The sequence below is a fragment of the Tenrec ecaudatus genome, chromosome 16 (genome assembly GCF_050624435.1).
Source record: "Tenrec ecaudatus isolate mTenEca1 chromosome 16, mTenEca1.hap1, whole genome shotgun sequence".
Classification (NCBI taxonomy): Eukaryota; Metazoa; Chordata; class Mammalia; order Afrosoricida; family Tenrecidae; genus Tenrec; species Tenrec ecaudatus.
In genome coordinates this window covers 4,787,515-4,801,041 of record NC_134545.1, presented here as the reverse complement: position 1 = coordinate 4,801,041, position 13,527 = coordinate 4,787,515, and the positions used below count along the sequence as shown (strand labels likewise).

General features: G+C 51.9%; 1 protein-coding gene across 4 annotated transcripts in view; it reads left to right on the top strand.

Moving 5' to 3' along the window:
* ZNF664 (zinc finger protein 664) overlaps nt 1–12,425 on the top strand; it is a 29,402-nt gene extending 16,977 nt beyond the window's left edge. For all 4 annotated transcript variants that reach the window (XM_075535070.1, XM_075535068.1, XM_075535069.1 and 1 more), the window contains exons 4-5: nt 8,524–8,588; nt 8,689–12,425. In XM_075535070.1, the coding sequence (XP_075391185.1) occupies nt 9,275–10,060 (786 nt within the window). In that variant the 5' untranslated portion in view covers nt 8,524–8,588; nt 8,689–9,274 and the 3' untranslated portion in view covers nt 10,061–12,425. The remainder of the gene's footprint in view (nt 1–8,523; nt 8,589–8,688) is intronic.
* Nucleotides 12,426–13,527: the final 1,102 nt, after the last annotated feature.

Below are 13,527 nucleotides of genomic sequence, written 5' to 3'. Positions count from 1 at the left end.
TGTAGATCCTTATAATCAGTTCCCCCTTTCTACCCTACCTTCCCACCACCCTTTCAGTATTGCCACTCTCACAACTGAATCTGAGGGGTTCATCTGTCCTGGATTCCCTGTGTTTCCAGTTTCTATCTGTACCACTGTACATCCTCTGGTCTAGCCAGATTTGTAAGAAAGAATTGGGCTCATGATAGGGTGTAGGGACGAAGCATTAAAGAACTAGAGAAAAATTGTATGTTTCATTGTTGCTGCACTGCACCCTGACTGGCTCGTCTCCTCCCTGAGACCCTTCTGTTAGGGGAGTCCAGTTGCCTACAGATGGGCTTTGGGTCCCCACTCTGCACTTCCCCTCATTCACAAGGATACGCTTTTTCGTTCTTTGATGCCTGATACCTCAGCCCTTCGACACCTGGTGATCACACAGGCTGGTATGCTTTTTCCATGTGGGCTTTGTTGCTTCTGAGCTAGATGGCTGCTTGTTTATCTTCGAGCCTTTAAGAACGACCCCAGACACTATGTCATTTGATAGCCAGGCACCATCAGCTTTCTTAACCACATTTACTTATGCACCTGCTTTGTCTTCAGCAATTGTGTCTGGAAGGTGAGCATAATGGAATGCCAGTTTAATAGACCAAAGTGTTCTTGCATTGAGGGAGTACTTGAGTGGAGACCCAATGTCCATCTGCTACCTTAATACTAAACCTGTAAATATATGCACGTAGATCTATTTCCCCATCATCATATATAAATGTATTTACATGTGTACATGCCTATATTTAGACCTTTATAAATGCCCTTTGCTTCCAAGTTCTTTCCTCTATTTCCTTTTGCTTCCTTTTGTGCCACTATCATGCTCAGACTTCATTTGGGTTTCAGTAATTCCTCTCAGTTACATTGCCCTTGATCAAACCCTACCAGGCCTCCTACACCCTCCTCACCACCGACTTTGGATCACTTGTTCCCTTGTCCCTGGGTTTATTAACACCACTTCCTTTTCCCCGCCTCCCCTCTCCCATGTCACCCAACCGAACTGTTGGTCCCATTTTCTTCTCTTCCAGATTGTTTATCCCACGTTCCTTATCTAGATAGACCTGCAGAGATAATATGCACAAAAATAAGAGCAAAACAAAGCAACAAAAGAAAATAAAACAGCACAAAAACAATGACAAAAAAAGGAAAACCCTGTAAATAGTTCAAGCTTTATTTGTTGACCCATCCCTCAATTCTTGACCTGCCAACTGCTCTGAGGTCTCCCTTCCAGCATCCCTGAGGACCACTCAGCTAAAGAACCCCTTCCTGTCTCTAGACCCAGTCGGTCTTCCTCCTGAGTTAGCTGGGTGCACCCAGGGCTTCCAGACCTTCCTTCTAAGGGTGGGTGAGCGCTCCAGGCTCTGCTTCAGGCTGGCTTCTGTCCCCTTGGCACCGCCTGCTGTAGACTAAGGTCTCGGGCTGGCGTCCACGGCCCACCCAGCCCAGTGGTGGAAGACTGGCCCTGAGGAAGAAAGATCCTTTAGAGCAGTGAGTCTCAACCCCTTGGGGGGCCATACGACCCTTTCACAGGGGTCACCGATTCATAACAGTAGCAAAATTACAGTGATAAAGTAGCAATGAAAGTAGTTTTATGGTTGGGGGGGTCACCATAACATGAGGAACTGTATTCAAGGGTTGAGGCATTAGGAGGGTTGAGAACCCCTGCTATAGAGGCAGCCAGAAGAGGACAACGGGAGAGGCGGTTTTGGCTGAAACAGTACATTGTTGTCTTGTCTCCTAGAGTGCTTCCTGCCCTCTCTCAGAAGATCCCGCTGTGCTTGGGGCCTTCTGCCCTGGGAGCAAGAGCTCATGGCCCTATCCCATTCTATAGGTGACTGCGTTGGGTCTGTGGTTGTACACACTACTAGTTAGTGTCAGTAAGACTTTGAACTTGGCCATTTGTTCACAAGTTCTGTGTTATCCCCACCATGTGTGGCTGCATCTTGATGTGATCCTCTCTGTTAACAGTCACCAGGCAGGTTAGGTAGGAGAGTGCCTATGTGCCTCCTGTGGGCCCTGCCCGTATCCCCCAGTTGCTCTGCTTTCTCTGTGTGTACTGTCTAAACGCAGGCCCAAAGTCAGGGAAGCTGGACTCGGAAGACAGCCCTGTGGCTGAAGGGCCAAGGGGGCACGGGGTGGGGCCAGGAGGCACCGGCAGCCGGTCTTGGCTTTCCCAGCAGAGAAACCCTCATTAAGGGGGCTGAGATCATCTGGCCTCTGAAAGCACCTGCTTGTGAAGTGAGGTTCCTGGCAAATAATTAATGTGTCACCCGCTCATTAAAAGACAAGAAACGGGGAAAGGACTATTTATTTTGCCTCAACTAGGATGCGGCCCCTCTTGATAGGCCCTCGCCCACCTAGTACCACCTGTAATTACCACAGCCCCATAGCTGAGTGGTGTCGACATTATCACCCTGTTTCCACAGATCGTCTGAGATCAGCATGTAGCCAGTGGCAGAGCCCAGACCTCCAGCCTGCCGCTGGCCGAGCCGAGCCCCTGGCTCATCCCTGTGGGAGGACTTGGCTGAGGAGCAGAAGCTCTTCTGCGCCTCTGTCATCCGTGATTTCTTTAATAATACCTGCAATTATCTCCTCGGACACAAGAGTGACATCATTCCCTTGATAATTTTTTTGCCCTTCATAGTCTTTGTGGAAATCCTTATTTAAAGGAAAATCAGACACAGCTGCTTTTGTCTTTCTTTTCCCCATTAGGAGCCACTAGGTCCTGTCAGGAAGAGCAGTTGTCCCCAGGACAGAAGAAAAGCCTGTCTCTCTTGTGCCCTTGCGCGTACTTTTCCTCCCTGCCTCCGCTTATTAAAAGTCAGCAGCCCAATCAGTAGACTTTGGACTCTGTCTAGGCTATGGTAGCGAGCCTAGGACTTTTGCTGAGGAAGGATGGAGAGGGAGGGCAGGATCCCAAGCTCTGGGGTGTCAAGTCTAGCAAGTGGACTGAAGGAGGGGTTGGCCAGGCGCCGGAAGCCCATGGTCAGGGCTGTTCTTTCTGGCTCCACGCTGCGTTGGACTGCTAGCCACAGCCCGCCTGTGGTTTGTGTCCACCTGGCTCTTGGTGGGAAAAAATTTTACAGCCTTGTAAACCCAAAGGGACAGTGTTCATTCTAGGATTTGAATACTTCTGGGAGGGGAAGGGGAGACGTGGCCCTGTTAGTCCTTGTGACCTTAAACTAGACCCCCCACACACCTTGAGATTGCCCTCCTGGCCCCTGAGGCATGGCCTCATCTGGAGCCACGAGGACAGTTTTGTTTCGGACAACCCAGGCTGGCTGTGAGCGCTGCTCTAGGATGTCTTTCTCCTGCAGAGCTCTGTCTGGTGGTTTCAAACAGCTGACCTTTTAGATCCGCGCCCAACATGTAACCACTACACCACCAGGACTCTTGAGTTCTTGCTTGGGCCCTGACTAGTTTCATTTCACAGCAGCCCGAGACGGGGTGGAGCCCCCCTGCTTGCGGCCCTCCCGGCAAAGGAAGTGGGGTTGTAGCGTAAGTGGCTTACAAAAGGCATAGCGGCGGTGAGCAGAAGCGCTGGCACTGCCCCGCTATGGGAGCTGCTGCATCATGTGTGGTGAAGTCCGCTGCGGCCCTGCTGATGTAGCAGCCCAGTCTTCACACCAGATGGTGCCCACCGGTCTTAGTCGCTCAGGAGCTGCTTCAGTCCAGCGGGCTGGCTGTCCCCTGTTACTCTGTCTGAGGCCGACAGCACAACACAGGGGAGGGTGTGAGCAGTCGGGAGCTAGGAAAGTCACTGTGTGACGGCAGGAAAATAAGTCAGCCGCCAGTGATAGAGAGCTGGTGGGAGGTGAAAGGAGGGAGCTGGGTGCTGGCTAGGAACCGTGAGAAGGCCGGTGGAGATGAAGTCAGCTGGAAGGAGGAGCACATGGTGGTTTGGAGGATGAGGCCGAGGTGCCGCTGTGGGAATGGCCATGTGCGAGGAGTGTGGCTGCAGAAGGAAGGCATAGGAAGCAGGGCACAAGGATAGATAATCGGGTCAGTAAGGAGGACAGAAGCCCCATTGGATCAAGGGAACCAGGAAGCTGGAAGGAGAGGGTGTTCTCGTCAGCAGAGGGTTCCTCTCTGGTCAGGGAAATGGCTGACTGATTTGTCACGTGGCATCCCTGTTGTGTTGTGCCTGGGCTTGTGTGGCTGACAGATTACTAAGCAGTGCTCACTGAACTCCTGTGGGCAAGTGGCACTTGGCTTTCCTTCTATAGCTCTATGAAGAACTGTCTCGCTTTATTGTGGAGAATTCCACAGACTAAAAGTAGAAAAAGTGTACCTGTCACTGAGGTTCAGAAGTCATTAGTTTTTATCTTTTAATTGTGTAAGACAGGAGACTTAAAGCCCTGAAATTTCAAGGCTACGTGGAACCCCTTTCTTCCTGTCTCTCTGTCTCAGTGACCTCTATTCTCTTCTCCCACCCCCTTGTGAAAGGCATCCTGGTCCCTTCACAAACCTCCCCCAGTCCCTGGTCCTTAAGCACCTATCAGTGAAGTGTCACTGGAGAGTTGTCACCCAGCTGTCCCCACTGCAGCCTCCTTTATGAGCCAGTGGCCTCACAGGTCCTCCCTGGGAGGTTTGACCCGCTCTGCATTGGCTGTAGTCCTGGTGTTGGACCCTCATCTTCCTCAGAGAAGTGGGGCAGCTGAGGCTCCAGGCCTGCTTTGCAGTGTGCACCCAGAGTTAGCCATGCACACCAAGTCTCTGGCTGGCATAGGCTTTCTCAGCTGCAGATTCAAGAGGGTTCATCTGCTAGCATCTCCTGTCTACTCCAGGTCAGCTCTCTGGGGCTGCTGGCTCCAATTTCCTTCACCTGGGCTGGTGCTGATGCTCAGGGCGCCATGGTGTCAGAAGCAGGTGGGCAGGTACTGCCTCGGCAGGACCACGGTGGTGAGCATTGGTTAGTGATGGCACTCCTTTCTGTTTGTTGACTGGTCACTTGGCCAGTTTCCTGCAGTTTCTGAGGCTTTTTTCTTCCTTCCTTTTTCACACAGCATGCAGCTGACCCTGGCCCCAGCATGGCAGGCAGCTCTCATGATACGGGCTTCCCAAGGGTACATGGCAGTGCCTCCTGTGGGGCGATACTGGGAAGCCATGTAGAAGGATTGGAGAGCCCACAAGGAACCCTGTGTGGGCCTGTAGGACCTCTCTCTAGCAGAGAACCAGCTTCTCCTGAGGCCAGCCTGGGAGTGTAAGAACATGTCTTGTGCTGGTGCCCCTTTGCCTACAACCTGCCCTGCAGCCTCCAGCACTGTCATGTGTGTTTAAGATAGACTGTGGGAGTGGCTGCCATTTGAGGTTGACATTTGACCTTTGGACAACTCTAGGTTTGGGGTGCTGACTCTCCCGCACACCCCCACACACACTCAAAAATCAGTGTATAGCTTTTGACTTGCCCCAAGCTCAGCTACTACTAGCATCCTGTCCCAAGAACATACATAGTTAATTAACACACGTTGTATGTTACATGTGTTATATCTGTATTCTTATAATAAAGTAAGCTAGGGAAAGGGAAACATTATTCAGAGAAAATGTGTTTGCAGTACCGTCCTGCAGTTACCAACATTGTGGGGTCACATCATCCAGGTGTCTTGAGACCGACTAGGCTGTAAGTAAGTGAACCTGAGCAACTCAAGCTGTGTTAGCCGAGGGTCAGCTGTACTGGTGTAGCTCACAACCTTGCCCCCCCCCCCCAGCATGCCTCATCCTGGGCGTGCCTGTCACTGCAAGAGGGGCAGCGGAAGACTGCCCTGACAGCTTTAAAAACGTTTTCTCAAGGAACTTCTAGAGTACCTATATCCAGCTCTCACTACATTTGTTTAATCCCCTTCTTTTCTCTCCGCTCCGCCCCCCTGAATTACTTTAAAGCCCAACTTGGGTATGTGCTGACCTATGCTCCTACATACAGCAGTGTCCCTCTGAAAAGTGTTGGCATCTGTTTAAGGTCCACTGTGTCATTGCTACGCCTGACTCAACCGGCAGTGATGGAACCTGGAACCAGCTCCGAGTCACATCCCCTCAGCGGTCTCCTTTTCGCAGCTGGCCTGTTAGAATCCGATTCCAAAGAAGGGCCTCCTGCTACATTTGACTGTTTAGTCTAGATGCTCTTTCAGCTGGAGCAGCCCCTCTGCTTTTTCATGCCATTTGCTTGCTACAAGCTTGTTCATCTCCCAGTGTTCCTCCGTCCAGTTGGCCCTAAATGAAGACCAGTCTCGACACTCCATTAGGTGCAGATTGGGTCTCTGGGCAAGACCCTTCAGTGGAGTGTCATGTGCAGGGCATGCCTTGTCTGGGTCCCCCTCTGCTGGTCATACTGACCGACTGGCAAGACAGCCCATCCCACCTGCCAGTTCCTGGTCTTCCGACCTCTCTTCCCACTTTCCCCCATCTCTGACTGGTGCCTGAAGCCAGGATTTCATGAGTGTGACCTCATTAGCAGGGTGTTTTTTTATTACCTGGAAAGATCGTTTATAGAGGAACGGTTGCATAAATGCTGAATTCCATCCTCCTGACCAGTTCTCAGGGGAAGTCAGTGCCCTACTCCAGTTCTTCCCATGCATTGAATTCCTGGTCTCTTCCCCTTTCTGCCTCTCCTCTCTCTTCCCCTCAGCCCCCTCTTCTTGTCCTCCCTGTGAACTCATGGGGTTTCTGCACCCCTGCAGTTCCATCAGCCGCATCCATGATTCTTTCTGATGTGCACCGGTCCTGCTTTTGGCCAATGGGCCTCCCTCTGTATGTGCATCCACAGTCAGAACTACACCCCCTTCTCATCTCCTCTCTCGTTTACGGCTAATCTTCTAAATATAATTTTAGATCTTTCTCCATGTCTATTTCTATTCCTAGAAATGAATACGTAAGTATCTTTGTGTTAGTCTGGGTAGACTAGAGAAACAAGTCCAGGGAGACTCACATGTGTATACTAAAGAGCTCTGTATATACTAGAGCAATTGAACATTGAGAAAACATCCCAGCCTAGTCCAGATCAAGTCCATAAAAGTCCGATATTAGCCCATATGTCCAGTACAATCTATAAATTCCTCTTTAGACTCACACAACACATGTAGTGACGTCGAGTGCAGGAAGATCATGGGCCAGTAGGTGGGAAGTCTTGTGGATCCAGTGGCATTGTAAGCATCTCAGTGCTGGCAGGGTCTCCATGTGGTTTCTCCCGCTCCAAGGGCACGGCTATATCAGCATGGCACCATGTGTCTGGTCAGTAGAGCGTCTCAGGGAGTGAGTTGAGAGAGTCTGGTGCCTCCAAGGAGGAAATACCGGAGTTCCCAGAATCCTCAGGAAAAGGCCATGTCCACACGAGGCCTCATTGGCTATGACCCAATTGATGGACTAAACTCCACCCCTTCACTCTTAATCCTTTCAAGTTCCAAATTGACACCAGATTATGAAACTACCGCAGGCTTCATATGCCCTCCCTTTTTTTGCATACAAGATAATAGCATATTATACAAGGTGACTTGAAAAAAAATTCATGGAGAAATGCCATTATCCCATAATTCCATTTTCTATGAATTTTCTGAAGTCCCCTGGTGTTATACCTTGCTTTCTTTTATGTACCTGGTGTGCCTGAGTTCACACCATCGCATCCTCATTGGTGTTTGAATGGCTGCCCAATGTGTCACAGTGAGGAAGTAGTGCAGGGATGGACTGTGAGTGCCCTGGTGTGCAAGTTATGTCCGTCGAGATGACCTGTGAAAGCTATTCCATTAATTGCTTCATTGAAGCATCACTTTGGGGAGTGGCACAGAGCCATGGGACGTGCAGTGCTCTGCCAAATGGATGAGCTGGGCTGGCTAGTCTGCGTGGAACCAGGCAGCCTCTCCCAGCACGTGGGAAGGAGCACCGCCCCCTTGCCAGAATAGCGCAGTGAGCCACACCCAGAGCGTCTCCTCGGGCCCTGCCAGTCTGCAGGACACTGAGCAAACACCAGGCTCTTGGGAGTCATGGCAAGTTCTGCCTGCTTGAGGGAGCAGCGAAGGTCAGAATCGGGGCTGACCTAGTGAAGGTCTTCTCCCGAGGGAGGGCATGGTGGCAGCACAGTCACACACAGCGAGGACACAGCGTGGAGGAGAGTCTTTCACGTACCAGGGCAGGAAGCTGCTCGGAGTGTGTGAGGAGGGGACTGGCAGGTAGGGTGGCAAGGCCCTGCTTTCTCAGGTGGGCTTTCAGTGGGGATGTGAAGTTCACTAGGAGTCCAGCGAGGAGAAGCAAGCAGGAGACTGACTGTCTCACAGGTAGTCTTTAGTGAGTAGAAGGCAGTTCAGAAAGCAGTGCTGCCGCTGCCCTCGGGAGGCGTGGTCTGAAGTGCGGGACAGCTGCCGTTTCTCCCCATGCATCTCGGTAAAGCTGCCCTCTCCCTGTGCCCTCAGGCTCCCCCTGTCGTGGTGCAGAGCATTGCAGCACATGCTTGTAATTGGGTTGGGGGCCTGGGTCAGAGGCAGGGGCCTGATGTCTGCACCTTCTCTCCTTCAGCCCTGCACACCCAGCCACTCATCTCTGGAAGATAGGAGAAATCTGCTTCCCTAGCATCCAGGCAGGTGCGTGCCATGCTGTCCTCTTCCACGTGATGCATCCTGGGACAATAGCCACGACCAGGCAGAGGGCATTTTTAATTAACAATTTATGTTTCCGTCCTAGGGACCGGTGAGGCGCCCTTGTAGAGGATCTTCAGAGAAGGGATGCCGAAGCACCAGGCACCTGAGGAGCTCGCTTCTTGGGGAGGCCCTGTCTGATGAGTAGCGAGCGGAATGTCGGACTGACTCTCCTGGGGGAGGCTGCAGGGGACCCAGGCCGGCCAGCAGCCTCTGGCTCTCAGCTGCAGGGGACACTGTGCGGCCCTTGCTCTGAGAGTGAGGTGCTTGAGAGGACTCTCCACAAGGAAGATTCCAGGGCTCAGGACCCCACAGGTTTGCACCCTGGGAGCCCCCTGGCATGTGGGCAGCCCAGGAGCTCACAGGAATAGCTGTGTTAAGTTCCAGAGAGGGCGCACAAATAGCCGTGACATTGTGACTGGCCATAAGCCCAGTAGGAGCACTATGCAGGAAGAAGCCCTCCGTAGGAAGCCAGGCAGGGCAGCGCTCAGGCCAGCCTTAGAGGGAGCTGCTAGGGTAAGGCTGAGCTGAGCGGCCCCGTGGCCCAAGGAGCAGCTGGATGAGGCTCCGAGCCCTGTGAGCAGAGAAGTGGTAGGCCCTCCCCCTCCCCACCACCATACCAAATAGGAAACATGATCTACAAGTGCCCCATGTGTAGGGAATTCTTCTCCGAGCGCGCCGATCTCTTTATGCACCAGAAAATCCACACGGCCGAGAAGCCTCACAAGTGTGACAAGTGTGACAAAGGTTTCTTCCACATATCAGAACTTCACATCCACTGGCGAGACCACACAGGCGAGAAGGTCTATAAATGCGACGATTGCGGTAAAGATTTTAGCACGACAACCAAACTAAACAGACACAAGAAGATTCACACTGTGGAGAAGCCCTATAAGTGTTACGAGTGTGGCAAAGCCTTCAACTGGAGCTCGCACCTGCAGATCCACATGCGTGTCCACACCGGGGAGAAGCCCTACGTCTGCAGTGAGTGCGGCCGGGGCTTCAGCAACAGCTCTAACCTCTGCATGCACCAGAGGGTGCACACGGGCGAGAAGCCCTTCAAATGTGAGGAGTGTGGCAAGGCCTTCCGGCACACGTCCAGCCTGTGCATGCACCAGCGGGTGCACACCGGGGAGAAACCCTATAAGTGCTACGAATGCGGCAAGGCGTTCAGCCAGAGCTCCAGCCTCTGCATCCACCAGCGAGTGCACACGGGGGAGAAACCTTATAGATGCTGTGGCTGCGGCAAGGCCTTCAGCCAGAGCTCCAGCCTCTGTATCCACCAGAGGGTGCACACGGGGGAGAAACCGTTTAAATGTGACCAGTGCGGCAAGGCCTTCAGCCAGAGCACCAGCCTCTGCATCCACCAGAGGGTGCACACCAAGGAGAGGAACCACCTCAAAATATCTGTTATATAACAAAGACCTGACAACCCATAAGTGCCACTAGGAAGGAACCCCTGTAAGTACCCACATTGATACACTCCCCCCCCCCAAAAAAAAAAACGCTCAAAGCAATCCCTAGGAGAGGATGTTTGGTGCAAAGGCATATGGGAGGTGGATTGCCTGATTCATGCCAAGTGTGTGCCACCACTTGGCTTGAAGCATGAAATCCCCCTCGAGGTCAGCCAGGTTCCATCCAGTATGGTCACACACTGCCTAGGAACCCGCTGCTGTACCTTGGTTGCCAAGATAGGACATTAAAAAAATCACCATCACCACCAAGTCACCTCTGTCCACTCTTCCCGCCACCCTTGCAGGGCCCCCTCCCCGTGATGCAGGCATACAGGTGAATGCAGTAGGGAACAGTAGCACTTACTCCAACCGGGCGGCTGACTCGCCCCTCTCTGGGCCCCCCATGTCTTCCCTTGTGGCCCATTCTTTCTGAGCCTGCCAGCACTTGCCAATACCTCCTTCCCCGCCCCTTCCTAGATGGCATTCCGTTTCCCTTTAGGTTGTAGGTGACTTGTCATACCCATCCATGTGGCCTATCAGAGAAATCATGGGCAGATAGACATGCCCTTGAACTTTGCTTGAACTTTTTTAATTGTCTGGATTCTGCCCATCACTGTGTCTGTCGGTCTGACTGACTTTCCCCCGTCCCCACGCACTGTTAGCGTGAACTGTTCTGGAAATAGCTGAGTGTAACTAGCCGGCAGGAAGAAGCAAGCCAGGTTCACAGCTCCACCCCAAGCCACCCTCTCAGCAGTGCTGGGGGCCCCAGCAGCGGGGGGAGGGGGAGTCCTTGTGAGAAGTGCTTGGTAGGAAGGATCAGCCATGACGTCCCGGCGTCGGATCTCAGGCAACACCCATCTTCATCCTGGAGGGGTGCACGCCCAGGCCTTTGCAAGCCTGACTGCCATTGATCATCGTTCTGGTCTCTGTTCATTCAACAAGGAGTGGCTGCACACTTGCTCTGGCGGGTGTGGGGCTTGGTACTGGGGACACCACCAAGGGAGGCCGACAGGGTCCCTGCTCACTGAGCTGAGTCCTGGCAGAGGAGACAGATGATAAGCAAGTAAACAGATAAATAATGTAGTTGAAATAGTAGGTGCGAAAAAGCAAATAAACTAGGGTGACATGTAGTGCGGTGGGGGGCGGGGGTGGGGCAGCCTTAGCTAGCCATCAGGGCAGGCCTTTACCGGGTGGTGGAGGAGCTGGAGGGCAGAGGGGCCCGCTGGCATGCCAGGCCTCTCGGGCATACAGACAAGTCAGCGGGGCAGGAGGGCGAGAGCAGTGGGGAGGGGAGGTGCTGAGTCACCTCAACATCTGGCATTTGCAGGCCTGGGGTTTGTTTTTTGTTTGTTTGTTTGGTTTGGTTTCTGCTAGATGTTAAAAACTCATGGAGGAACTCAAGGAATTTTTAGAAGACCAAAAGCCCCCAATAACAAGAATGAAAAGCAGCCAGGTTTCCCCTGTTTCTCTCCTCATTCCGTTTTTCACTGCTTTCCCACACGTCATCCTTTAGCTCAGGAAGTTTTTTGGGGGAAACTGAGGCTCTGTGATGCTCTGAAATGGGTGAGCCCCTGGGCGCTGTTGGTCAGCTGTCTGAGAGGCTGGAAAACGACTGACTCCCTCCGTCATGGAAATCCCTAACCTGCGTGTGATCTTTTTCTTTCTCCATGTTTGAGTTCATGTCGTCAGTTTGACTGGAAGGGGTTTTGGCATAGCTAAAAGGAGACTCCAGAGCAGAGGGTGCTCTGAACTTTCGGGTGGGACTTGGGGGTAAATTGCTGATGCAGGCACCTCTGCTCACAAGCCTTGGGTTTGTAACTGGACAGCCCTCCCCTCTCAGACAGCGGGCTGGACGGTCACTGAATAAAGCCCCTTCCAGGCGTGCAGAGACTCCGTTTTCTGTAGTGTCGGTTACTCGTTCATGTCGCAGTAGTGTGGAGCAGTAGAGAAAAACCTAGGTTTTAGTTGATAGCGAGCCCATTAAAATATCGATAGGATTTTAGTTTTAGGAAAAATTGGTTTGATTTCTAGTTTTATTACTGGTAGGTCTGTGAGCTTGGGCAAATTGCTTAACCTTTGAGTCTAGTTTTCTCATGTACAGAATGAGGATCTTAGGCGGAATGATCTCTGAGTTTCCAGCTAGTCCTAGAGTTCTATATTTCTACATAGTTGAATTATTTTATCATGCTGTTGCTGGGGAATATGACTAACACTTTTGAAGCTACTAATTTTATGTCAAGCTTTAAGGTCCATAATTGTTATCTTCAGGAAATATTATTTGACCTGCAGTATGTCCAAATCAATTTAATAAAATCACTTTATAACAGGGCTCTGTGCGTGGCATGTGGTTGGGTGGATTCAGTGGGCCTTTGGTGTGTGTGTGGGTGAGGGTGTTTGTGCATGTGTGTGTGGGTAGCTTGTCCTCCATTGTGCATGGGGTGACCATAATGTACTGTACAGACTTGATATGAGATCATAAAGGGGTGTCACTAATACTTACATTAAGACAGCAGGTGAAACTGAGACCGACCAGGCAAACCAAGGTGTGAGAACCCCAACCCAGGGCTCACACTGGACGGGAACATGCTCTGGTAGGGTTGAGCAGGGCGGGCTCAGTGAGCCTGGCACCTTGGGTAAGCGTGGGGCCAGAAGGCCCCGTGGGGTCTCTGTGAAGAGAAAACCAACCCTCGAGGTTTTAGAGTCTTGGCAGCGGAGTCATGTTCCCAGTGTCACCCACACCAGTCCTGCAGACAGGTGACTTTACAAACCCTGCTGTTGTCCCTCATGGTAATAGCACACACACCTGCTCTCAGCCGAGGTGGTCCTGGGCCGCATCCCATGCAAAGGTTCATCTCAATATGAGGGGCAAGTCTGTTCGTTCCCCTCCCAGCTCGGGGTGGGAGCAGCCCAGGCCGACCTTGTGACGTAGGCAGTGGGGCTGGGGAAGAGGCCCCAAATGGACCCCTGTGCCGTTCACCGGGTCATTTTCATCCTGCTATCTTTGAGGGTTGGGAGGGAGAGGGATCAAGGGGGCTTCCCTGGTGGCCTGAGGAGCTTGGATCCTAGCACCGCCCCTTCAGAGGGCGACTGTGTGAGGGACTGCTGAGGGCGTCCTTCCACTGTGCTGAGGGCACAGGCTCGACGCCTTCCAGCTCTTGGATCTATTATTTAAATTCTAAAACTTATTTGCCACGTAATTTTCCTGTACAGTGATCTGTGCTCATGATGTATGTGAAGGGCCAAGTGCTACTATCTCTGTATATTTTCAATTTCTGTTAAAAGAAGACATCTCAGACACATGGATTCTAAGAGAACGCTCAAAGGATACAAAAGCTTGGAAATAAAGGGGTGGAAAAACAACGGGGGAAATACTAGACCCCAAAAAAGACAAGTGTTTTGTTGGTCAAAATAGAACTGTAGCAGATATATGT